The 27756-nt window shown below is 34.1% G+C and overlaps 1 protein-coding gene across 8 annotated transcripts in view; it reads left to right on the top strand.

The window, feature by feature from the left end:
• LOC138704871 (cornifin alpha-like) overlaps positions 1-25325 on the top strand; it is a 49805-nt gene extending 24480 nt beyond the window's left edge. For 2 of the 8 annotated variants that reach the window (XM_069833278.1, XM_069833221.1), the window contains exons 4-8: positions 5407-5552; positions 5700-5795; positions 6018-6113; positions 6336-6431; positions 12016-25325. In XM_069833278.1, the coding sequence (XP_069689379.1) occupies positions 5784-5795; positions 6018-6113; positions 6336-6431; positions 12016-12042 (231 nt within the window). In that variant the 5' untranslated portion in view covers positions 5407-5552; positions 5700-5783 and the 3' untranslated portion in view covers positions 12043-25325. Of the gene's footprint in view, positions 1-4467; positions 4732-5406; positions 5553-5699; positions 5796-6017; positions 6114-6335; positions 6432-12015 lie in introns of those variants that run through there. The other 6 variants (XM_069833286.1, XM_069833241.1, XM_069833231.1 and 3 more) reach the window with 5 other exon arrangements.
• Positions 25326-27756: the final 2431 nt, after the last annotated feature.

The following is a 27756-nucleotide window of genomic DNA, read 5'->3' on the forward strand; positions in this document are numbered from 1 at the left end:
TAATTTCACCCATCTCTTCTTTAAAGGGAGGTTGTGGGCAAAATTATATAAAAAACAGCCTCTTAAAAGTTTAGTCCACCTAGAAGTTAAGTTTAAGATTTAAATGTCAAGAGACATAACTAAGGCTTTGTACGTATGTACATACATACGTAGTAGACTTGAAAGTTATTTTACCAAAATGTAAAATTTTCCACGTTTAGACACATTTTTCTACAAGAATATTGCGATTATAGTCATGAAATTTTGCACACAAGTTAATGTAACCGAGATGTATCAATTTATGCGAGGACATTTTAATAGCTTAGAAGTAAATTTTCTCATATATTTTGCTGACTGTTTTCCCGTTATTTTGTTGTTTATTTTTCCCTCTATTTTCTCTTCCATTTTCTTTCTGTTTCTCCTGTATTTTCTCATCTATTTTCCATGTATTTTGTGCAATATATTCCCGAGTATTTTGCCTCTTTTGTGCTTTGGTTTCCTGTCTATTTTCTCCTCTATTTTTCCTGCATTTTCTTTCTATTTGCTCTTTATATTGAATTGTATTCGCCTTTTTATCTCCTCTATTTTCCATTTATTTCTTCTGTAATACCTCCTTTATGTACTGTCTATTTTTCCTTCAATTTCTGCTTTATTTTGTTCCTAATTTTCCCTGAAATGTCCCCTCTATTTTCTCTTCTATTATGTGCTGTATTTTCTAGTGTGTCCTTTATTATCCTCTCTAGTTTCCCCTTCTGTTTTCCCATCTATTTCCTCTTCTGTTTTCTCTCTTTTCCTAGTATTATGTCCTCAACTTTCCCTGTAATTTTGAATTTTTTCGTGTCAATTTACTCCTGTAGTTTTGCACCTATTTTCTGCTCTATTTCTCTGCATTTTCTTCTCTATTTTTGCATCTATTTTCCACTCTGTTTTCTTCGCTATTTTGTTTTATAATATCTTGTGTATTCTCTGCTTTATTTTCTCATCTCTTTTGCCTATATTTCATTTTCTTTTTCACCTGTATTTTCTGTCTATTAACCCTTTATTTCTTCTCTATTTTCTCGTTTATTTTCTTCTCCATTTTGTCCTCTATTCCCCCCTCTATTTTAGCCTGTATATTCTCCTCTATTACTCCATCTATTTCCTTCTCTTTTCTCTCCATTATCGCTTTGTTTTCTGCTTTATTATCCCGTCTATTTTCTCCTGTATTTTCCCCTCTATGTTCTCAACTATTATTATCTTCTCTGTTATCTCTCTCTCTTATCTCTTGCTAGAGGAAATAGAAGGAAAATAGATGACAAAGTATGGGGAAAAACAGAGGGGATAATAGACGAGAAAATGAAGAGAAAATTAGAGGGTAAATAGAGGCGGAAATAGAAAGAAAATAGACAAAATACACTGGAACATATAGGATGTAAAGGGAAAATATAGAGGAGCAAATGAAGAGGAAATAGAAAATAAAGGGAAAATATAGAGGAGTAAATGAAGAGGAAATAGAAAGTAAAGGAAAAATAGGGGAAAATAGAGAGGAGATTAGAGGAAAGAATAAAAAATAGGGGCAAAATATAGGAGAGAAGTGAAGTGGGATAATAGACGGAAAATAGGGGGATAGTAAAGGAGAAAGGGAGGGGATAATATAAGAAAAGTTGATAAGATAATAGAGTGACAAAAAGGGAGAAACGTAGAGGAGGAAATAGAGGGGCAAATAGAGTAGAAAAAAGAGAGTATAGAGGGGGAAAGTAGAAGAGAAAATGCAGGGGATAATAGAGTGAACAAAACAGAGGAGGAAATAGAAGGAAAATTAAAGGGAGTAATAGAGAAGAAAATAGAGGATCAAATGAAGGAGAATATAGAGATGGAAAAGAGAGGAGAAAATAGCTGGATATTAAGATAAAATAAGTGAAAAATAGAGAGGAAAATACAAGGAAATATAGACGATAAAATGGATAGGAAAATAGAGGGGATAATAGGGGAGTATAAAAGTGTAAATGAGATAATAGAGAAGAAAATAAAGGGTATAATAGAGGGAATATGGAGGAGAAAGTAGAGGAGAAAAATTAGAGGGGTAATAGAGGAGAAAAAAGAAGAAAATTGAGGCTAATATAAAGAGAAAAATAGAGGGGAACAGATAGAAGAAAATAGACCGAAATAGAGAGAAAAGAGAGGGACAATAGGCGAGAAAAGACAGGGGGGAAATGTAGGAGAAAATAGAGTGGAAAATGCATGGGATAATAGAAGTGGAAAGAGAGGGAGAGTGGAAAAAATAGAGCAGAAAATGGAGGGGTAATAGATGATGGAATGAAGTAGAAAATAGATGGCATAATAGAGAATATGGAAGGGATATTAGGGAGGATAGTGAAGGAGAATGTAGATGGGAAAATTGACAGAATACACATGACAAAGTAGACGAGAGAATAGATGGAGAAATATAGGGGAAAATAAGAGAACAAATAGATCGATATGAAGAGAAAATGTATGGGTGAGAAAATAGAGGGGATATTATTATTATTATTATTATTATTATTATTATTATTATTATTATTATTATTAAATATCTGCTCAAAAGAACCCTAATTTACCAAGTGGTATGCTAGGGTTTTAGTTTGGTTATACAGTATACTATGTACATATACTACTTATTTTGTGTAGATAGATAATGTGAAAGGTAGCTCTACAGTCTTTTAAAGATAAAGTTTAACAAATCTATGAATTGTTTGTAGTGACACGGTTTTTTAATCACTTGACATAGGGAGTCCTGTACTTGGTGTTGCAGTTCAGGAGATGTGTCTTTAGTTCAAATCTCTTTACTTCAATAGTGGGGCAGTCAAACAGAAGGTGTTTCACACTGTGAAGGTCTTCACAGCAGGAACAAGTAGAGTCGATGTCTGCTGGAATGTTGAATCTGTCGAAGTAAGTTCCAAAAATTTCCCATGTCGAGAAAGAAACTGCGTTGTTATGAAAGTAGGTTTGAAGTGGTGGCTTTGAGTTGGTCGTGGATTGTTGGGAAATAAATGTTTCTTGTTAGTGACCGGTTCTGCTTGTCGTCCATCTAGTATTCTAGTTGTGATGAGTCTGTTGTCTTATTTGTTCCTTGATATATGATATAGGTTGTAGTGTGCAGGTCGGAGCTTCTCTACCGGAGGCTGCTGCTTTCTCTAAGTCATCACCTCTTTCATTTCCTCTTACACCAATGTGTCCACGGATAATAGATGGAAAACAGAGGAGGAAATGGAGGGAAAATAGAGGAGATAATGAAATAGATAATAGAGAGAAAATAGAGGAGAAACTGTAGGGGGTGAATAGAGGGGAAAGAGGGATAATAGAGGGAGAAGTGGAGGGATAATAGAGGAAAAAAGATGGAAAAATAGAGGGAAACAAGGAGAAAAGGTGAGAAAACAGAGGGGATCGTTGTGTAAAAAATAGAGAGAAAACATAGAAAAACAGAGAGAGGATAGAAGATAGAGGTGGAAATAGAGTTAAAGTTAGAAACAGCGTAAAAAAAACTTTCTTGCACATCACTTGTGAATTAAAATATTCTGTGGTCCTTGTTGCTAATGTTTTACTAGTAAAAACTGGGCAGTGAAAGAAAATATGTTTTATTGATGGATCACTTTCTTCAGACAGATAGATTTCCATTGATGACGCTGATATTAAATGTGTCAAAGTAGTTGCCGAATTTACCATGTCCTCAGAAAGAAATGTGTGAGAACATGGTTTGTTGATAAGGTTCTGCACTTGTGACGGTCCTGCACTTTATTAAAATAGAGGCGCTTTGTTAAGGCGCCTGTTGTGTTATCGATCTTCATTAAAGAGAGGAGAGAGATGACAGAGACAGGATGGAGAGGACAAATGATAGAGAGTGCAATAAGAAGAGAGTGGACAAAGGGGTGACAGAGAGAGAACAGAAAAGATAGAACAGTGAGGAGACGTGGGAGGACAGGATGGAGCTTTAGAGGGTTTTTCCTTACTTATTATGTTTATTTCGACTTTGTTTTATAGTAAGAAAAAATGGAATGGGAATTTAGCTAATTCAATGAAACATAAAATGTACTGAATGTTTTCTCTGTCGACAATGTTGGAGACTTGTTGGAATTCTTTGATAAGCATACCAGCTCTATGAATAGATAAATCGCATAATGATTGCGTATATTTAGAAGCGTAAAGGTTACGTAAATGTTGATTTGTAATATTAATTTGGAACTGAATATATTATAACTCGTCAGAGTAATGATTTTTATAGAGAGATTGTAGGCTATATTACTTTGATGTGGAAGGCATTAGTCCTCCATGACTCCCCTCCCCGGTCGTATGACAATAATAATGGAGAAATAATACCGACAATGTGTTTTTTTAGTTTATAAATTTTATTAGTTTTATATTTTGCGCCATGGAATGAAATATGAAGTGTGATGGTTCGTTTCTTCGCGAGATGGCGTCTCGGAGAGTTCGAGATGACGTTTAGAAATGTTGGCAATTGAGCTGTTTGGTTGGTTTTTTGCCAGCAACTTGTTTTCTCTTTTATATTGCTGAAATAGGGATTTAGAAACTTTTAACACAGCCTGAAGCGAAAAAATAATGGTTTCTATATTGATAATAAGGAATCTGACGACTTTTGAAGTACTGTTTAGGAATTTTTGGTGTTACGTATGTTGGCAATAATGAAATGAGTGCAATATTAATATGGCCGACTTACGTTAGTGCGTAATTTTATTGTGCTGTGTTTTTTGGAATAGAAAATGGATATAAATATGACAGGTAAGAATACTTGTTGGAGGTACTTGAGAAGCCGTCTTTAGTGTAATGCTTTGCAAGAATAAAGTTGATCATATAGGTAATTTGTATCGAGGTTTCGAGAGCAGTGGGTTGTAATGTAATAGCTACGGTGATATTGATGTAATTTCGCAGGTTATTTTAGAGTAAGGAAGAGACGGTGACGTATAATTTGGGCGCGCTTCCGAACAGGGGCAGCGGCATTTCCCCAAAGGTTAGAGCCCAGTTTAGGTGTGTGTGTGTGTGTGTATTAATCGAAAAAAATTTCTTATAAACATGCGTCCTATTCTGAATATTTTCTAGCCCCTAATTTTCGATTAATACACACACACACACACACACTTAAACTGGGCACTAACCTTAGAGGAAATACCGCTGCCCCTGTTCGGAAGCGCACCCGGGGAAGTTATCCCCACCCAAATGAAATGTGCATTCGACACCACATTCACCTATCACGTAGAGTGTCAGGTGAGCTAGTAGAGGAAAAGTGGAAGGGGGGGGTGATCATTACGATTTTGCCATTAAAGAAATAAAGACTAAAGCATTGCGGATTAATATTCTTGAAGATATAGTGTATTTAGTAGTAGCAATGCAGTTCCCGTATCTTGACGTTTCATAGGTTAGCGAAGATTTAAACGATTTGCATGTGTGTTGTTTCAGGACATTTTGGAGCAGTTTTGGAGTAGGTGTTTGATTCTGTGGAGTGACACAGAAGATGAGAAGATGGGAGATAACTGTGGAGTAAATTGCAGCCAGTCAGGATACATACATACAGTACATACATACATACATACATACATACACTGGTAAACGTGATTACTAATTAATGTCGATATTTAAAGACAGTAAGAAGATATGCAGGTTCTATTATGAGTGCATATCTTGCTGTTTGATAGGTTGCGGAAATGTAAGGCACTTGTAAAGATATGTGATTGTCATGTGTGTTGTTGCAGGGTATTTTGGGGCAGTTGTTGACTGGAGGCGGTTCTGGTACAGGAGATGGGAGACAACTGTGTATAAAATAGCAGTCAGGAAACATGGGTAAACTGGTAAACATGAATAATTACTAAACTAGTGTTGATATTGAAATGTAGTAAATTGACAGTAGTAATAATAGACACACAGAATATAGTTAAGAATTTAAATTTTATGGATTTAGGTTTCTGAAGGTTTGCATGTTGTATAATCAGTGCAGTTTGCAAATGTTGTTGTTTTATAGGTTGCGAAAAATATAAGGCACTTGTAAAGAAATGTGATGTGTCCTGTTGCAGGGTATTTTGGGGCAATTGCAGACTGGAGGCGACTCTGGGACAGGAGATGGGAGTCAGCTGTGGTTCAAATACCAGTCAGAAAATATGCATAAATTGGTAAACATGAATTAGTAATTAGTGTCTATATTGAAATACAGTAAATCAGCAGTAGTAGTAATACAGGCACAGAATATAGTTGAGAATTAAATCTTGTGTATTTAGCTGTCTGAAGATTTTGATGTTGTATTAACAGTGCAGTTTGCATATCTTGCTGTTCATATGTAGTGGAAAATGTAAGCCACTTGTAAAGAAATGTGATTGTCATGTGTCTTGTTGCAGGGTATTTTGGGGCAGTTGCGGACCGGAAGTGGCTCTGGGACAGGAGATGGGAGACAGTTGCGGATGAAATACCAGTCAGGACGCATGCATAAACTGGTAAATATGAATTACTAACTAGTATTAAAATGTCGTGCTTTGAAAATTTTGGGTAGAAATTTGATTTGGATTATTGTTTCGTGGATTATAGATTCTGTGTACAGGGTGAAAGGAGTACAACTATATAAATTTGGAGAATAGAATTTTTAGGTTGCAAGTAAGGAAAAAGTGAAATGTCATTTTGGTACTTGAATAGGCATAATGGGTATGTAAAGTTTGAATGCCATGTATGGTAAAACTATTGAGTATTGAGGCAAGATATGAACGCAAAGGAGGCGAAAATTTACTGCTTTGTCATTTGTTGGAAAGATACTTCATTAGTGTAAAAACATACAAAATTAACTTATTAAAAACGCATTTATAGTGTGATGAAACTTTGAGGGATATTTTGCATCGCTGCACTTTAGGGTTGTTTGCCAAGTGTATGCTGAAAGTATGTTTATGTTGATAAATAAGTATTCCCTTGAGTCACACAGGTCACAGCTGTGGATTGGATTTAAGAAATGTTAGAAACTGTACAGTTCATTTAAAATCGTAAAAGAAAAGTTGACAGCTGACTAGTCATGGATATTGTTTTCAATGCTGCTGAGATGTTAGAATTTGGCTGCAGAGTTGAATGTTTGGTTAATGTGGAACAGTGTTAAGGTCTATTCACACATCTACGGGATGTGACGATGCTCTCCGTGACGTGGCAGCATCTTCCGAGAAAATAAAATATTGTCGCCTTGCAGACAAAGCGGTGCGTTCCTACATTTCCTGCAACAGCATTTGCCGACACGTTCAGTGCTTCTCTGTGATCTGTGCCGGCAAAACGTTTTCGCTCGCCACTGATATTTTTTGTTTTCACGGACGTGATACTCTCTTCCTGCTTATCCATTTCTCTGTGCTGAGCGGTTGCCTTTTGAAGTAAGATGGTACCCCCAACCTTTTCTGTCCACTTGGGGGATGGGGTAATCTCTGTTTCCGCTTTCTGAGGCAAACATAAATGTTGCCAATTCTCCCCTGAATGCTAACACTAATTGCAGTCTTTCTTAACATGTTCAAACAATTCACAAGTGTTTTTGTTTGCTGTTTGAAAGTCTCTTGTAAATTCCTTAGTTTTTTTTTTTTTTTTTTTTTTTACAAGATTGCAATGATAGATGAAGAGCAATGTTAAGATATAGGCCTAATTAACTTTATGAGGCACAATAATATTACCATTCCCAACTCCATATCCATCAAGGGAGTTATGTTGCAGGAAATCACATGCGCCAATATTAGTAAAAAACCTGCAGTGGAGTTTCTCGCAGCCTCGTATGGACACGAAGCGTTACGACTTCCTCTATACCACTGTGTTCTAAATCCTTTGGAAATGTAAATGTTATGTTTTATTCAACGACGCTCGCAACTGCCGAAGTTACATCAGTGTCGCCAGTGTGCTGGAATTTTATCCCGCAGAAATTCTTTTACATGCCAGTAAATCTACTGACATGAGCCTGTCGCATTTAAGCACACAAACGCCCAGAATCGAACCCGCAACCTCGGGCATAGAAGGCCAGCGCTATACCAACTGCACCAACCAGGTCGACCTTTGGAAATGATCTGGCATCAACTAAAGTCTTAGGTTTAGGAAAAACAATATTGCTCCGAGTTGAGTCTAGTGTGTTAATGTCTGCGTGATGGAGCTGCAACAATCGGTCCCCATAATTGGTCCTCCTGTGTTCAACATGCAATTAAAACTTCATACTTCATATAATTCTGTTCCGACAGGGACAATAACCAAGAGAGATTTGTGATTCATTTAGGAGAGAGTGACGACGAATAGGGGTAAGAGAAGCAAAATGTTGTCATATTTTATTACATAACATTTCAGATTTCGCTGCGGATTTGGACATGAAACACAAATTGACAATATTCTTTCGGTATTACTTATTATTATTATTATTATTATTATTATCAGGGAACGGATTTATATGGACTAAAAATATATGAAATATGTAAATATATATGTAGTTATTTTTACCAAAATATGGAATTAAATATGGATTTTTACCAAAATATGGAATTAAATATGGACTTAAAATTATAAAAAAATGACTATGTACGTTAAATATTGGTACATTTTAATCAAACTAAACAAAAAATATAATGGACGTACCTTATCTTCCAATGTAGTTTCAACAAAACACAATTTTTATTGTCTGTTACCATAACAATAGGTTACAAACATTTCTTTCAAGTGCTGAAAAGTGAATCTTCTTCTATTGTCTCTGAGGATAGATTTATACTGACTAAAAGAGCGTTCGACGTCACAAGAAGTAACTGGTACATAATTCAATTTCACAATGTCTGCTGGGGATAAGTCCAAGTTAATCTTCACTGTTGATTCACCACTCATCACAGCAACAACCTTTTGTAGTTCTTCATATCCAGGGTTTTTTGAAAGTACAGTGTCCACCTTAGCTCTTACTGCATCTGCAACTTTACCTCTACCACGATTCAGTTGTTCCACAGTACTATTTATAATTTCAAAACTTTCAGATAGTGAAAGGTGCCTATTTTGGAGACTTTTGAGCGTTTTTATGATGCATGAAAATGTATGCTGAATGTGAGCTAAGTCATTGTTCACACTTATGTCACAGGTAACTGTTTTCGCAGTATCAATTGAGACTGCATCTTCAGAGTCCAATGCAAGGAGAACATTGTTAATAGAGTCTATATGTTCGGCATAATATTCAACTGCTTCTAGCCATGTACCCCATCTAGTTAAAATTGGCTTTGGTGGCAATGGAATTTCAGGGTACATTTCTTTCAACACGTTAACTCTACTGGGAGCTTTGAGAAATACTTTTTTCACTGATGAAATCAACAAATCTACTTTAGGGAAATTGTCTCTGACCACTTCTGCCACACGATGAAATGCATGCGCCACACAAGTAAAATGAGTCAATTTAGGATATACAACAGATAATGCTTGTCCAGCTTTGACCATATAAGGGGCAGCATCGCTAATAAAGAATAACACATTATCGTACATAATACCCTTTGGCCACAGGATACCCATAGCTTCGTTGAACAGTTTAACTATAGTTTTGTTATTGCACTTTTCTAGAACATCACAATGTAAAAGAATTCGTTCAGAATATTGTTCACTTAACAAACCGATAACTACATTACCAACAAGTCTACCTTCTTTGTCGGGAGTCTCATCAATGGAAACCCAAATTGAACTATCTTTAATTTCATCTCTTATCTTCTGTATTGTCTCATCGTAGATGGATGGAGCATACGTCTTCCTAAGTGTTGACTCATCCGGGATTGTATGTTGAGTATATTTTTCAAGGAATTCCCTGAAGACCTTATTCTTTAGTTTGTAGAGAGGAATATCAGCAGAGATGAGAGAACGGCACAGGTCGATGTTAAACTCAGATCTTACATTCGATGTTGTTGGTTGTGTTAAAAACAATTGTCTCTGCTTGGAATTTAGTTGTTTGTTGGCCTGATGTTTACTAGTTGTAATGTGTTGTTGCACCAGGAACTTTTGTGTAGATGATACTGCACACTGACACAAATTACAAAATAATATTTTATTGTCAGTTGATAAACCATCTTCTTTAAATTCTGAAATGTAACTTGTTGGTTTTGATTTTAAATTGACTGAATGACGTACTTTTGGCATATTTACCGTCTTTATAGTATGATTTACAAAACTGAACCTATGTGTACTCTGACTGGCATTTAACTGTTGAGCTGCACAACTGAAGTCTGTTAAAAATTTTAAATTAAATTAATACAGTTTTGTAACTTACTTTCCCATTGTTGATAGGACTGCTAATTTTCAAATAACTCTGATGTTAAAGGGATTACTGAACATGTGTTTAAATCTCTATTGTTGAAATGTATTTTTAAAAGTTAATGGAATTTTGTTTTGTTTTATTGTTAAACCTAATATAATATGGACTGTTTTATATGAAATATGGAAAATATATGGAAATTAACGAAAATATGTACTAAACTCTAAAATATGGAAAAATATGGAAAATAAAAGTAGGATTTTTCAACCCTACACATTGTGAAACATGAAGATAATGCAAAATATAAATTATATTAGCTTTATAAGTAAATATGTATTTACATATAAATCCTTTCCCTGATTATTATTATTATTATTGTTGATGTAAGTATGAAACTATATTAGTTTGAAGAAGTTGACCGTACAATGGTTCTATATGGATCTTTATACACACAGTAACTCAAAATTAACCATTCATTAATTCGTGATTGATTGAATGAAAGTACAATTTGTTGTATAAAGGCCTGCTCCCACTTAGCAGAATCGAACCGAATCGAAACGAAAAGTCTGCTGCCACTCACATCTAGTGGAATCGAACCGAACAATACTTTTATGTTTTGTGTTTTGTCATACAAAAGAGGATAATTCTACACATGATTTATTAATTTTTCTTCGTTCCTATTACATTGTGATTTTTGTATACATTCTATTTCAGCAATAACTTTCAATAGTAAACAAATTAAGCTGCCAATAATGGATGTGGTTCATTTGTTTTTTCACGAAGGCTTCACGAGAATATATGATCATACCCGAAACAAGAAATTCTATTCTGGCAGTGGAATAAATATTCTAGCTCATGAGTTCTGTTCTGATCAATTCGACATGCCTCTTTCTGCTATCTTCCATTTAAATACATTGTGAAGAGAAATTCTGTTTGATTCGATTCCGCTAAGTGGGAGCAGGCCTTAGAAGTAAATATACGATTGTTTCATACCCACGCCATGTAGGGCGAAGTCAATGTAAAATGTGACAACTGTGCGCCTAGAAATTTCTGCACGCGTCCCTTAATGACCGGGGTGGACCGTAGTTCTTCTAGCAACAATGGGGATCCTTTGAAAAATCCTACCGAGTTACAACTGTACAGAATGGAAATGTGAGAACAGACGTGAAAAAAATCATGTCGGAAAGGACAGATACGGACACGGAAAGCACTGTCACGTCCTGGAGATGTGTGAATGGACCTTTATGGTACAGTTGAAATCCATGTGCCTGCATACAATTGTAAAGGAAGACTGTTTTGAAGTTTACTAATGCCTATTGATAGAGTGTTTTAAGATTAAAAGGGGGAGGGTAAACAAATTAATTTCCTGGTATTGTGAAAATTGTTTCCACCTGAGTGTAGTGTGTTAGGTGAAATAACAATAAGGAATGCTGTGGTCGTGCAGGTAGAAAATTGATTTTCACCTCATTGCACTGGCATTTAGTGAAATACTTTTTTGATATGTTATTGCCTTGTGAACATAGAAATTTTTTGTAATGATCTTGAATTCTTGTGCCACTGGTAGTGATGAAATGAAATAATTGAGGAAATATTGTATTTTGCATCGCTACTGAAATGTGGGAAATGCAAGTGTCATGAAGTTTTTGTTGGGGCACTGAGACAATTGTGTGAAAACAGGGAATGTCCCGGCAAAACTAAGTTTAGACTAAGTTAATAGTACAAGTAATGAGGAATAGAAAAAGGAATTGTAAAGTAAGATGTGACATTTTTGTATAACACTGAGCTGACATTATTGTGAATTTCTCCTCCAGGTTTTTTGTCTGCTGGCCAGGGGATGACCACAGCATTTCCTGAGACCAGTGAGCAAGATTGTTAAGAAGTGAAGCCTTTCAAGAGGACATCAGAAGGAGTGAACGGTTTCAAGAGGACGTCAGAAATGAAGGATTTCAAGAGGACATTAGAAGGAGTGAATGGTTTCAAGAGGACATCAGAAGTGAAGGATTTCAAGGTGACATCAGAAGGAGTAAAGGATTTCAAGAGGAATATCCTCATCTTAAGGTTGGAAAGAATTATATTGCACAGTATATTAGAACAGATTATATACAGGGTGAACCTTAAGTAATGTAAATAATTGTGGTGGGCGATTTCTTGAGTAAGGAGCAACAAAAAAAAAAGTCGGCTAGCATTTTGCGATATTTTGAATAGTTTTCTAGAGAAACGTGCATTTTAAGATACATGAATTATGAGGAGTTGGTACGCTGTGCACTACAACCAGCTGGGTATCACATTGAGTTGTGTTGCTCTGAACAAACCCCTCCATCTGAGTTGTTGAAGGTTAATGCTATCATGCCATATACCTTGCATTTAAACTCCTAAGAAAAAAAACAGATGATATATTGTAAAATTTTACGGCCATATTCATAGATATTCTTAGCGTGGGCTTCTGGTGGATGATCAGCGAACTAACGTTTTTCGTATTCATAAACCAGTGTTAGCAATATGATATGATATGAATCCTGTACAAGTAATCAATCGATAGCCGGGGCAAATTTAGCATGCTTGTAGCGCAGGCTAGCGAAATATCTATGCATAGCACCCCTGAGTGTTTAAACTGTGTTTGATAATGGTGAACGAACAGTGCTTTTTTCAAGTTAAATTAAATCTTGAACAATTTAAAATAAACGCTACAATGTTATTTTAATTAAATGTTGAGAGAAGAAACTAAATGAATAAGATTAAGAAATATGTCTGTGTTGTAGAGATGGTGAATAATAATTATGCATATTTGACGTTATGAAAACAAAATTTTAAAACGTTTAGGAAGCAATAAAAATACAATGTGCTTATGTCACGTTGAAGTAGGAAACAAAATTGAAATAGTAATATTATGAAACAAATGTATAATAAATGAGTTTCATTTGCTTGGTTTTGTTCGACAATGTTCTAATAACATCACATTTGCAAGATAAAGTAGAATTCCTCGTATTTGGCAACTGTGGGACAAAGGCAGTCTGGGGTAACTGATTTTGCGAGATAATTTGAAAATACGTTTATAGATTACATATGTAAAGACATAATCTACAGTAGAAATATTTTTTTCCATGTTGAAATATAGTAATTTTCATATAGAAATTTAAAAATAAAGTTTTGAAATAATTATGTGCAATGTTTATTTTTAGTACTGAATATGGTAAAGTACATTCACCAGTTTATAATTATTGTAATACATAATAGGTCCCGTGCCATGGTGTCGTGATCTAAGGCATCTTGCCTAGGACTTGCGTTATGGAATGCACGCTGGTTCGAGTCCTCTTGGGGGAAGAAATTTTCTCATGAATTTTCGGCAGCTGTGATAGGTAGCATTTGGGGAGCTATGATAGGTAGCGAAATCCAGTTACGCAAACCAGCTATAACAGCTGGGGGGCTCATTGTGCTAACCACACGATACCTCCATTCTGGTTGGATGACCGTCCACCTCTGCTTCGGAATGTGGCCGTGAGGCCAGCAGCTTGCTGGTTGGTCTTGGCCCTTTGTGGGCTGTAGTGCCACGGATTATTATTGTAATACAGAATAGTATAAAAAATACTAGATGTTTTCTTAACCTTATGACAATTTTAAATAGCGGCCATATGATGTGAAGAGCAGTGTAGCCAATGTTGCAACTATGACAAAGTAGTGCTCGATGATTAACATGTATGTAATGTCTGCTTGTTTGTATATACCAGAGGTTTGCATCGGACATTTTAATTTGAGTGCCAATTAGTTCATAGCATAATCCGATAGATAGCGCACAAGCATGAGGGTAAAAGTTTGCGAGCGATAAATCATTTAATGGTATAAGCCAGCGTTTATCAAACTATGGTCTGTGGACCACTTGTGGTCCTCAACGTCTGCCCTTTTGGTCCTTCAAAAAAGACAGAAGAAAAAGAAAAAATTCAAATGAATTGCGTATCACACTAAAGCTCATCTGGCGCCTGTAACCCAGCTAGGGACCACCCGAATTCATAACAGAGGACCAAAGTACCGAACCTTTTCATGTATTTATTACTTTGTTAATAGTTTTGCTGACACCCAGTCTACACATTGAAATGGTCACATACTGTACGTCGTACACCAATAATACAACAATAAACTTATTTTTCAAGTAAATGTGACGAATTTTCATGGATTCGTGATCACTTTCATTGAAAATATTGAAAATAACAAACTTTCACTGAGTGAAAGAGAACAATTAATTGACTTTCGAATGACACCGGACTTAAAATGAAATTCGAAGCGGAAGGTATGATTAATTTCTGGACCTTGTTACAAGTGAAAAGAGAATATAGCAAACTGTACAATGGTGCTTTAGAGATTATAATTCAGTTTGCTTCTATGTATTCGTGTGAGAAAGGGTTTTTGTCACTAATTCTAATAAAAACAAAGTACCGAAATTGACATGATGTGTGTTACGATTTCCGACTTAAGCTTGCCAGCATACATCCAAGTATAGAACAGCTGTGCAAGAATTGGCAGGCTCATCCATCTCATTAATGCGACTACCAACATTTATATATTTTTTTTAATTAGTTAAAGATTATCCAAACTGTAATCCTTTGAATTATAAAAAAAACGAAAATGAATTTTCTTCTATTAACATTAACTTAATTAGTTAATACTAATATAAAATTAATTTAATTTAATTAATATTCATTAAATCTTTTTAAAAATATAAGCATACTGGTATTAAAATATGCTACAAAAATTATAAATTCCCTTTTGAAGGGAAGAAGAGTAAAGTGGTCTGCGGAACTGTTCTGACTTAAAAAAGTGGTCCACACTGCAAAAAAGTTTGAGAAATGCTGGTATAAGCCGAGTGTTAGACATTCTTTCTTGATACTGGCAAGTAAGTACAGTCAAAAATGGAGCGTGAGCTAAAAGATGTGGTGAAATTGAAACTAGTCAACAAAGAATACAAGTTAAGTTTTAAAGAAGGTATGAAGAGCTGTGGCAGCTCGTGATTATTTTTATTGGTGGGACCATATATTACACAAATTTTGCGATATGCTTTAAATAATGCACCTAGATTTCATTGCATTAGATGTTTGTCATAAACGCAGAAAATAAATCCTTATTTTTTTACGGTGTGACCAAGACATCTGTGTATCTTATCTGTCGCCTTCCATACAACAGATCGTATCTCACTCGAGGGTGCGACACTCGACTGAATTGAAGCAAGCAATTTAACTCCAATGCAGCCCTCTGGTATATACTATCTAATTTCACACTTTCCTATTTAGACTCGTCCAGCACTGCTTCAAAACAGGCGAGTTGAAGTGGTCAATTTAAAGATATCTTTGTTTACAAGGCTGAAGTGACAGTTTACCGATGCTACCTCATGTACTCGAGGGACATAATGGGGTTTTCTGTCTGTATTTTCATGTGTGAACAATGTAAAGAGTAAACAATACGGGGCACGTGTGCGATCCAGGAAAAGCACTCACATATTCATCCGAATCTTCCCTTTCACAGGAATGACTTTCTTTTTTGACCTAGCCGAAAGTGCTGTTGTTTTGGTATTGCTGGTTATTTGGGTGCTGAATACGAGGGATTTTTCTGTATGTAATTTATCATTGTCTAAGAAAAAAAAAAAAAAGGTTGCTGTGACAAATGTGATGTATTAAATAATATAGCATTGGCAAATTGTTTTATAATGTTAACTTTGATACAAATTACGTGTTCTTAATAGAATTCGTGGTAATATTTTATGGCATTAGTACGATAATTTGGTATATTAGGCATGATTTTCAGTAATGATAAAGACTGATGTAGGCAGAATTTTATTTTCAAACTCTGTCTTAATTTTAATTACATATTCGGTGAACACAGTGAATAAGAAAAGTTAATTTTACATTATACAAATGTAATTAATGATGTAAAAAAAATCTCCTTTTGTTGTACTACGAGCATTTTCTTGAGCCAGTTAGAAATAGTTACCTCCCATTTTAATTTGTGAAATAGTATTTGGTAAACGTACATGGAAGAAATGAAATTTTCCGAGTGATATTTGAAAGCGGTTGTGTTACGTTCCTTTCTTTTTTTTTTTTTTCCCCCCATTGGTTTGAATCAAATTTCTATACATTTCATTTATTATCATAATGCACCCCTCTCTTAAACTGACTGAGGATCTTGGGAATTAATTGAATAGCTTTCCCAAAATATGCTATGAGATGTTTCATATAAAATAATTTTTTTCTCGATAAGGAAGCAGAATTGAACAAAATTGTATTGTAAATGGTTTTGTTAAAACAATGAATGTCTTGAAATTAATGACATTACTTATGGTTCACCCTGTAGATGTAAGAGCACCTATGGTCGACAGGACACCTGTAGTTGACACCAATTTTTAGAATGAATTTGTGTTTTCTCTGAGGTTGACAGCTATGTCAACTTGAGGTTCTCAACTTAATATTTCATTTTATAACTCATTTAAACATGCTTCCCACAGAGTGCATGAATATCCTAATTTTTTCGTCTTCAACTCTTAGAAACTATAGTTGACAGGGCTGTCAACCTTAAGTACCCAATGTTCAGCTTTAGGAGACAGTGTTGAAGAAGACCAAGCATTTTTTTAGATGGAACAATTCAACAATATTTCCAGCAATTCAGAGATGAAGCGCGTCTGTTGGAGAAACATGTAGCATGGTTTGATGGACAAATTGAAAACTTTCCAGAAAAATAATGGAACCTGCTCCATAGAGGATTCTCTGAAAAATAATGAAGACCCTACAGCTACAAGAAAACATAGGAATAGATATGAATGTATTAGAGCTACAATCTCAAATAGAAGCACACCACAGTCAGTTGAACTAGAACCACTTATGCTCACAATACCACAACCAGTTGAACCAGAACCACCTATGCCCACGACACCACAACCAGTTGAACCGGAACCACCTATGCCCACGACACCACAGCCAATTGAACCAGAACCACCTATGTCCACAATACCACAACCAGTTGAACCAGAACCACCTGTGCCCACAACACCTCAACCAGTTGAACCGGAACCACCTATGCCCACGACACCACAGCCAGTTGAACCAGAACCACCTATGCCCACGACACCACAACTAGTTGAACCAGAACCACCTATGCCCACAAGACCACAGCCAGTTGAACTATTAGAGAAGACAAAACACCTGAAGTGGCGTCCACAAGCAAGGGTTTTGTGCCTTCACCATTTGAAAGGAGTTTATTTTGGCCTCGCTCTGTTGAAAGAAAAGCAGTAATTACGTCACTATAAGCATTATTTATTTATTTTTATTTAACCTGGTGGAGATAAGGTCATGAGGCCTTCTCTTCCCCTCTTCCCCATTAGAATATCTTAAAAAAGGAAGGTAATAACAAGAAACTAGAGAAAGAGAAGAAGAAGAATGGGAAGAGAGAAAGAGAAGAAGAAGAATGGGAAGAGAGCAAGAGAAGAAAAAGAAGTAGCAAGGGAAGAAAGAGAGAGAAATGTCAGAATCAGAAAGTTCTCATGAAAGTGCAGTTTCATTGATGAATACTAGTGACTCTGAATGGTGAGAGGAGGATTCTGATGAAATGTGGTAGAAAGTCTTTAGCAAGAGAGTCTTAAAGGGGATAATTTGATAATTTTTTTAATTAGTTGGGGGGGGGAGGGAATGAGAAATATATCCAGATTTACTTACCTCTGTATTGTTGAAATAAAAAATAAAGGGTTTGAAAAGTGTTAATGGAAGTAAAGCAGAATTGGAAGCAGATGAAAATGACATTTCTTGCATATATTTGAGTGAAATAATTGGGTATGTGGAGATTCCAGAGCAGACTATAAGGGGGGAACAGATAAGTTATGTTTAGAAAAGCGACTGAATGTCAAGGAGAAGTAATTGGATCTTTCTTTTTATTAAAGTGATGTTTTAAAGCATTTGTATTAAATGAAAGTTGTTGTAAAGTAATGATACTAATACAATAAAAGCTTAATAAGTTATATAAGGTGTTTTATTGTGTATTTTACTCACATAATTTTTTCAGACTATAAAAAAAATTTGTCAACTGTAGGTGCATGTTAGAGATTATTGTTAAATGTATTTTTTAATATAAACATATTAACACATATGTAGATTAAAGTAGGGATTTGGAGTTGTCAGTTTTTAAAATTGTTTCTTACAGTAAAGTACAGTGAGAGGATTGAAAACATGTTTCCTTAACATGTCGACTACTGGTGCTCTTACCTTATAGGTTTAATAGGAAAGACAAGTAGATACATATTGAGATGAGTGCATTGTCTACTTACTATATGCCAGCTGATTGCGGTGAGATTTAACACCATGAGTATCCATCATGGTGTGCCTTGAGATTTGTGTATTTGGGTCAGACGATACCTCTGTATTTACGTTTTATTGCTGTTCTACTATTTCTTTGTAATACTCTTCGTACACTTCTTTCATTACTTGCTATTTATGATAATATTTGCTCTTTCTAAATGCCATCTATAGTAGTGTCTACCTCTTTCTATAGTTTAATTATTAATTGTATTCTACTTTTTTTCCATGGCATGCATTTTTTTTTATACATAATTTACAAGTTGATGTTAAATTTTGTAGTTATGACTATTGATTACTTTGTAGGTGCCTTTTGGTTTCTCTGTCACTCTTGAATATATGCTGCTTTATCTATCGGAATTATTTGCCCTAGTGAAATCATTCATTATGTAGTATTTATGATTTACTGCTTGAAGTTGTACAATTTTCACATTTTCTTTCTGATCTTTCTTTCACTTTCACTCATACTTATCAGTATTCATTGGTACACTGTTACTATATAATACTAGTCCTGATTGCTGTTTATTTGTGCCATATGTTTATAGTTTCATTTCATTTTGTATTGCTATTATCCCTTGCATTCTCGTCCTTGACTCTGTAAGTACATTGCCTTGCCTTGTTGTTTCTTATCATGTACACCTTTTTCATCAATTAAATGTTCACTCTCCCCTAATCCCTTGTATCTGTGTTAATTATTTGCTGTTTTGTGCTTTGTTGATGTATTCTTGAATCCCTCCTTCCTCTTCTGTGTCTCTGTTGTTTCTTCACTATCCTTGATTTGCTCCAGGTGATTTGTGGGTTTGTTCTTGCTCCCAGTCTGGCCGTTGTGAAATATTTTGCTCAAAATGAGGTGTTGAAGTGATTCTGAAAGTGTGAGTCAAACTTGGTGACTTGTATGATATACTAATAGACTTGTTGGAATGTAATGGTATGTCACAGGTTTTCCTTCTTTTTTAAAAATATTGGAAATTGAAATTGCTACTGTTTTTAATATAGCAACTTTGCAAATATAGTTTGTTGATGTTCGTATTTGGGAAATTTGTATCCGAGATGGTTTTCTAGAGATTTTTTCGTGAATGTTGAAAATATCAGCTGGCATAGTGTAGTGGAAAATGAAATGATTTGTGAAAGACATGAGAAATATGAGGAATTAGATGCAATTGAGTGCATCTCCACAGGCAGTGAATTTTGTTTATTGTATAATGTTGATGTGTCTTTGTGATTGTAAATGATTATTAGCAGTGTGATTTGTTGGCATTAATGATATGCGTGAAATGTAATCATGGAAGTTGGAAAATTGAGTGTAAAATATATACTGGAATTTTTGCTTAATTGTTGTAAATAGACAATATTACTTGATAATTACGATATTTTTAATGAAGCACGGGTTTCGTAGAGAATTAAAGTTAAATGCACATTTTTACATGTTTCATTGTTGAGCATAACAGAATACAGTGTGATCTTTAAGTTGCTCCACAGTAGTGGAATAAGTGAGAACCCACTAGATACGAGGAATGTAGTGGTAACTCTGATTATGTTTAGGCATGTTAGGATTCAGTGGAATGAACCCTTCAGGAACGAGTACAAAACTCTCTTGGTATTAGTAGACTGATGGGTATGAATGAATATAGAGGAAACTGTAGAGAGAGAGAAAAGCAAATATGGTATTAATAAATAATGAGAAGCAAGGAAATAGTAATAATAATAATAATAATAAATGAACTTACCCATTTAAATAAGATGCAGAAAATATCCTACATTCTGCTGAAGACATAGATCCACACATTTTATTTTATTATCAAACACGTTAATTAAAGTTTCTTGTGTCACTGTATTTGTATAATTTGTTGTCAGTTTTAGGTCATCAATTGTTTTAGGGTTGTCTTGATACACTATCGACTTAGCAGCACCCGAAAAGAAACAATTTGGCAGAGTGAGATAGATCAGGGGATATTGGAGACCATAGCTGTTGTGAAATTATTCTCTGTGCGAAAATGGCTCGTAAGAAATTCATCGACGCATGAGATGTGCGAGCTGTAGCATTAACCTGTTGAAAAAACCATTTAGCAGCTCTTCTTTGTTTAACTGTGGAATAAAAGGAAGCAATATTGGAACATTAAACTTGAGAATTGACGGTCTCGTTAAAAAAAAAAGTTGGGCCAATAATTGATGGGATATAGCACACCATCTATTTTCTCTGGATGCAGTTCAGTTTCTTTTGCAGCATGTGGATTTATTTATCAAATTCTATATAGGATCCTGATACGGTAATTTGGAGTTTGGAAACTGGTCTAAAACTTGTTGAACTTTTGCCGTGTATTGCCCGCTTTCTCTAAACACATTCTCCATTAGAAAAACACGTTCTATTGTGAACATTTCAACTGTGTCACAACACACATCTTAGACTCTGGAAGACAGTCCGCACTGACTGTTATCTGCAACCCTTGTCACAGTGGGAATGTTGAGACTTTGGCTGAGACTTTAGAGTGTTGCCAACTGCTTTTTGGGTGCTTGGCTGCTATTCTAGCTGCGGTACTGTGGAGGGTCTAAAAGATCACACTGTTTATGTGGTGTGTAACAATGATGTATGTGTAATGTGGGGGAGTAGTGCAAGCCTAGTATAATTTGTCTTTACTGCTGATGTAGAAGGCAATGTAGTCTCCTCCTTTCAGTTAAATGAGAAATTATTTGTTAATTTTGGTGAAGATGCGAAATATGCACGAAATTGCGTGTTTGTGTTGTAGGAAATATTAACTGAAATGAAAGTATTTTCATGAGTTAGGTGATCGTAAAGTGATTATAATGAAATGACACTGCTAATGATTATGTTTCATATTGGTGTATACATACACTGTATCTGAGTTCATACATTATTGTTTATACTCACATAATAGACGCATTTGTGGCAGTAATATGTAGGGGGGATCTGTTCATAATGTACAGAATACACTTTGAGTTGGTACATGTGGTATTATCGGATGCACTTATGTGAAAATTGATGAGTTATGATAGGTGGGTTTGGAAAGTTTATTTTTTTAGTTGTTTTTATTGTTGCAAGGAAAAATTACATAAATTGAACAATACTATTGTAACACTTGCGTATGAATATTCTTGAAAATTGAAAGTAGCTTACCAATTTCACATTGAAATACATATTACAAATTTTTGTATAAATAAATTATAACTGGGTCACATCCGAAAAAGCAAGATGGTTGAGGTTGGGTGTGACCAATTATGAAAGAGGATAGAAGGAAAAAAAAAAGAACGTGATAATGACAACTGTGATTAAACTATTAAGTGTAATTACAAAATATACAAGTTGAATGGCAGATTGGAAGTTGAAATGAGTTACAGTTGGAGAAGTTGCAGAATGGATCATTTTGAATATTACTGGAATATGTGATGTGGAAATTAGCTGTGATTATTGACTGGGATATGTTTTTTGATCCAAAGATTATGGGGGAAAAGTGCGTCTATAATGTGAGTAAATGTGATAATTTGTTATTGTGTTAAGCTAGATACACACACAACAATAAATTGTAACAATTAGGTACCTACAATTATATGTAATGTGAGCTTACTGTCTGTATTCCATATCTATTTTTGTTGGTCATTTGTCATGATTGACATTGATGAAGATAGGAGTTTTAGGTATAGTTAGTTGGTTGTTCTTGTTGGATGTATATCTTCTGGGGTTGTTGTGTTCATTCTAGAAATGTAGTAAATGAAAGTGGCACAACATGGGTTGTTAGGTATTGTTCTCTGCTGCTGCTACTTTTTGTGATAAATTCGTTGTTATCAATAGGTGTCCATTGTGTTTTGCTGCTCTCCCCCCCCCCTTTTTTTTTTGTTTTTGGATGAATTTGCTTTCTTCAATAGTTTTCTGTTGGCTTTTGTCGAGTTTCCTTTTTCAATGAATGTCTTTGTCTATTGTGATTGGGGTGTATATATTGTGTCTTTGTTTCCCAACTTTTTGAGATTAATTCGTTTTATTCAGTTTTCTGTTGGCCTTTGTAGATGAGTTTATATTTTTGATTCAGTGTCTTTTCTGTTGTGGTCAGGGTGTATGTCTAGTGTATTTGTGTCTTTACTTTGTTAGATGAATTTTAGTCAGTTTTGTTGGTGAGTTTATATTTTTTAGTCAACATTGTTTGAGTTTTGATTAGAGTGTACATCTAGAGGAGGACTCAACATCGTATTACCCCTATTATAAACAAACAAACAAAATGAATGGCAATTCTTTATAGTAGTCTGCCACTTGTTTTCTTGTCCTTTACATCACCTGTGGAGAAGAGGTTGTGTTCCCATCTGAAAATTGTTTGTTTTGGAGAAGGATCCTGTTAAAATGGTGCAGAAAGTGAGTGCGCAACCCTGTTCTCTTTGATTTCTTGCATGGACTCAACAACTTGCAGTAACATGTTGCTCAATGGTGTAATTAGATGCATGAACCATCGTGTAGTTCATATGATCTGAAACAGAAAGAAAGTACTTAAATTTACATATGGGGTAATGGGACTTCGTGGCCTTGCTGTAGTGTATTTGTGTTTGTACATTGTTAGATTAATTTGTTTAGTCAGTTTTCTGTTTGTTTTTGTCGATAAGTTTATAGTTTTCAATCAACGTTGTGTCAGTTGTCAGAGTATTTGAGTGCCTGCATGGTTAGATTAATTAGTTTTCCTCAGTTGTTCTGTTGGTTTTCTTTGGATGGGTTGATATTTTAGAATCAAAGGTTTTTCAGATGTGGGCAGGGTGTATAATTTTGTGTATTTGTGCTCCTACATTTGAAAATAAATTCGTTCTACCCAGTCTTCTGTTTGTCATGGATTTATACCTTTGAATCAATATTGTTTCTGTCTCTACTTTGTTAGATTAATTTGTTTTACTGAATTTTCTGTTTGGTTTTGTTGATGGGTTTATATTTCTGACTTTTTTTTTTTTTTTTAGATTGTTTTATTCAGCTTTCTGTTGGCTTTTGTGGAGAGGTGATATTTTTGTATTTGTGTTCCTACATTTTGAGATAAATTCGTTTTACTCAGTTTTCTGTTTGCCATGGGTTTATATTTTATAATCGGTGTTGTTTGTATTGTGGTCAGGATGTATATCTTGTGTATTTGTGGGTCTACTTTTTGAGATTAATTTGTTTTACTCAGTTTTCTTTTTGCTTTTGTCCAGGGGTTTGTATTTCTGAAAGAGCTTGATTTGTGTTGTGATTGGGTTATATATCTGTTCCTAGTTTTTAACATTAATTCATTTGGCTTTTTCGATTGGTTTGTATTTCTGTCCTTACTTTGTGAGATAAATTCGTTTTAGTTGGTCTTGTCTTTGTTTTTTCTCGGTGGGTTTATGTTTTTCAATCGATGTTGTTTCTTTTGTGTTCAGGATGTATATCTATTGTACTTCTGCCCCTACTTTGTGAGATTTTGGTTTTACTCAGTTTACAGTTCGTTTTAGTTATGATTGGGGTGTATGTCTCGTGTATTTGTGGCTCTACTTTTTGAGAATAATTTGTTTTACAGAGTTGTTTTTTTGTGGACATTTGTAGATAATGTATTTTTCGATCAACATGTTTGCTGTTGTGGTCAGGGTGTATTAGTGTCCCTACTTTGTTAGATGAATTAGTTTTGCGCAGTTTTCTGTGGGTTTATATTTTTTAATCAATGTCTTTTCTTTTGTGATTGCGATGGATATTTCTTCAATGAATGTCGCTTGTGTTGTGATTAGGGTGTTTTTGTAGTGCGTTTATGGTGCTACTTTTTGAAATGAGTTTGTTTTACTTTTGTCCATGGGCTTGTATTTCTGAATCAACGTCTTTTCTTTTGTGATTGGAGTATATATCTTGTCTATTTCTTGCCCTATTGTGTGACATTAATTCGTTTTACTGAGTTTACTGTTTGTTTTCGCTGATGGGTTGATGTTTTTTAGTCAAAGTCTTGTCTGTTGTGATTGGTGTGTATATTGTGTATTTCTGCCCCTGCTTTGTGAGATTAATTTGTTTTAGTCGGTTTTTTTTGTTGACTTGTCGATGAGGTTATATTTTTCATTCATTGTCTTTCCTGTTGTGGTCAGGGTATATATCTTGTGTATTTCGGGCACTACTTTTTAAGATGAATTTGTTTTACTCAGTTTTGTTTTTGATTTTGCCCATGGGTTTATATTTCCGAATCAACGTGTTTTCTGTTGTGGATATCTTGTGTATTTCTGTCACTACTTTGTTAGATATAATCGTTTCAGTCTGTTTTCTATTTACTATTCTCGATGCGTTTGTTTTCCAATTAACGTCATTTCTGTTGTGATCAGGGTGTACTTCTGCATCTACTTTGTGAGATTAATTCGTTTTATTCAGTTGGCTGTTTGCTTTTGTCAACAAGTTTATGCTTTTGATTCGTCTTTTCTGTTGTGAGGTTGTGTATTTGTGGCCCTACTTTTTGAGATTAATTGGTTTTATTTAGTTTACTGTTCATTTTTGTTGATTTAGGTATATTTTTGAATGAACATCGTTTCTGTTACGATTGGGGTGTATGTCTCGTGTTCTACTTTTGGAGAATAATTGGTTTTACTCAGTTTTGTTGATGAGGTTATATTTTTAAATCAACGTCATTCCTGTTGTGTTCAGGGTGCATATCTTGTGTATTTGTGGCCGTACTTTTAGGGATTAATTCGTTTTATTGAAGTTTCTGTTGACTTTTCTTGATGAGTTGATATTTTTGATTCAGCGTCTTTTCTGTTCATGTGAGGGTGTGTGTGTTGTGTATTTCTGGCACTACTTTTTGCTTTTGCCCATATATTTCCGAATCAACGTCTTTTCTCTTGTGATTGGGGTGTATATCTAGCGTATTTGTGTTCCTACCTTGTTAGATTAATTCGTTTTCTTCACTTTTGTCTGCTTTTGTTGATGAGTTTATATTTTTCAAGGATTGTGTTTTCTGTTGCAATGAGGGTCATAATTGGTAATGTTAGCGATATTTGCTTTGTTGTTTGCTTACATTCATTGTTTAGGAGGAAAGCTTTATGATTTATTGTTGTGTGTGTAACTATGTTTTGTGAAATGACAGCTGCAATAGCAGTTATTACGAGAATTGTATGTAATAGGTATTTTAATGTTGTATTGTTTTGTGGTACCATATTTACTCACGTAATAGACACTGTTGCGTTGTGTACGCACCGCAATTGTTGCCAGTAATATGTAGAATGAAAGAATCATCGCGTAATGTTAGCAGTACCGGTTAATGTATTGATTAATGTCGATTCTCGTCTTGTTTGCTGGATTTATTGTCTGTAATTATTGTTTTGCTTTATAATGAATCGTAATAAGTGTAAATATGGAAATTAATATGAAAATTTGAGGGTTAAAATGATTACATTTGCAGAAATTGACGGAAATCGGGTGGGAAGTCGTGAATTTGTAGTTTGTGCGTAAATGGGGAATAGAAACATTGTCATTTTCAATAGTTGTAGCGTGTGCAATGTCGAAACTAGTTGTGATAATGGCGTAGGATGTCAGATATTTGTGCAATTAGCATTGTAGACGTTTAATGGAGAGATCATGGCGTAAATTGCGTCTATTACACGAGTGAATATGGTATTGTGTATTATCCGGCAAGGCAAAGTTGTGACTTGCAAGAGTGTAGCGCGTGTTTGCGCAAGTTACGATAAAATTACGTATAAATCGCATTGGAACTTTGCTTTGCCGGGTAATATACACGAAAATGACACGCAAAATAAGGATATATGTTGTGTTTTGTTTTCAGGTTTGTTTCATGTATAAAATAGTGTATTGTTGTATAAATTGTTGGTTTAATAATAAAAATATGTTGTGAAAATGATGTTTTTTGCGTTATTCCTGTTTCCTTCCATGTGCATCTTTATTTTGCGTGTTTTGTCATGTATAATGTGTAGATTTTTTTTCCAAGTCTTTAGATTTATTATTTGTTGTATATATTTCTTGTATGGTTTTTTTTAGTGTTTTTGTTTGTATATTTTTTTTATGTATATTGTTTGTATATTTTCCTTGTGTATCTTTGTATGTTTTTTTTTTCTTGAATAAATTCTGTATGTTGCACCCTATATGTCTTGTTTTTTCTAGAAAAAAAAAATTTGAATTTGCTCACTTCCTGTTACCTGGTTTCAAAAAAAGTTTTTTCCCGCCAAAAAACTTAATATATAAAAGGGTTATCCAGAGGTGGATAACCCTTTTATATATTAAGTCCTAGCGCTTGTGCTGTACTGATGACGTCAGATATCTAGGCCCCGTTTATATAGGCAGAGGTGGTGACCTCAAATGGAGAGAAAAGGAACTACAAAAGTTCCTTTTCTCTCCATTTGAGGTCGCCACCTCTGCCCATACAAACGGGGCCTAGACATCTGACGTCATCAGTACAGCACAAGCGCTAGAAACTTATGAAAAAAAAATTTCCCTCGCCAAATTATTAGACGCAAGTTTATTTTGCAACATAACACATATATTATTGAAACAACACAAGTTAAAACATTTTGAAAGCAAGATAAACATTTTAAAAGTAATATTTGTTAAAAATATTTTAAAAATAATTATTTTGAAAAATAACATAAATATTTTTGAAATAACATGTTTAAAAAGATGTTTTAGATATAATAGGTATGAAAAAATCGTTTTAAAGCTTGAAAAATATAGTTAAAATAATATTTTTAAAAAAATATTTTGAAAATAATTGTTTACAAATGATTGTTTTAAAAAAAAAACATAAATATTTTTGAAATGATATCAAAATAAAATATTTTTTTAAAATTATTTTTATCAAATAATATTTTTAAAGTGTAGAGAAATATTTTTAAAAATAATTTGTATGAGAAAAAAAAATATATTTTTAAACTTCGAAAAAAAGTTTTTAAATTATATTTTTACAAAATATTGTTTTAATAATTTATTTCAAATATTATTTAAAAAAATATTATTTGAAAATAAATTTTTTTACAAATATTTTGTAAAAATATAATTTAAAAAATTTTTTTCGAAGTTTAAAAATATATTTTTTTTTCTCATACAAATTATTTTTAAAAATATTTCTCTACACTTTAAAAATATTATTTGATAAAAATAATTTTAAAAAAATATTTTATTTTGATATCATTTCAAAAATATTTATGTTTTTTTTTAAAACAATCATTTGTAAACAATTATTTTCAAAATATTTTTTTAAAAATATTATTTTAACTATATTTTTCAAGCTTTAAAACGATTTTTTCATACCT

The sequence above is a fragment of the Periplaneta americana genome, chromosome 1 (genome assembly GCF_040183065.1).
Source record: "Periplaneta americana isolate PAMFEO1 chromosome 1, P.americana_PAMFEO1_priV1, whole genome shotgun sequence".
Lineage (NCBI taxonomy): Eukaryota > Metazoa > Arthropoda > Insecta > Blattodea > Blattidae > Periplaneta > Periplaneta americana.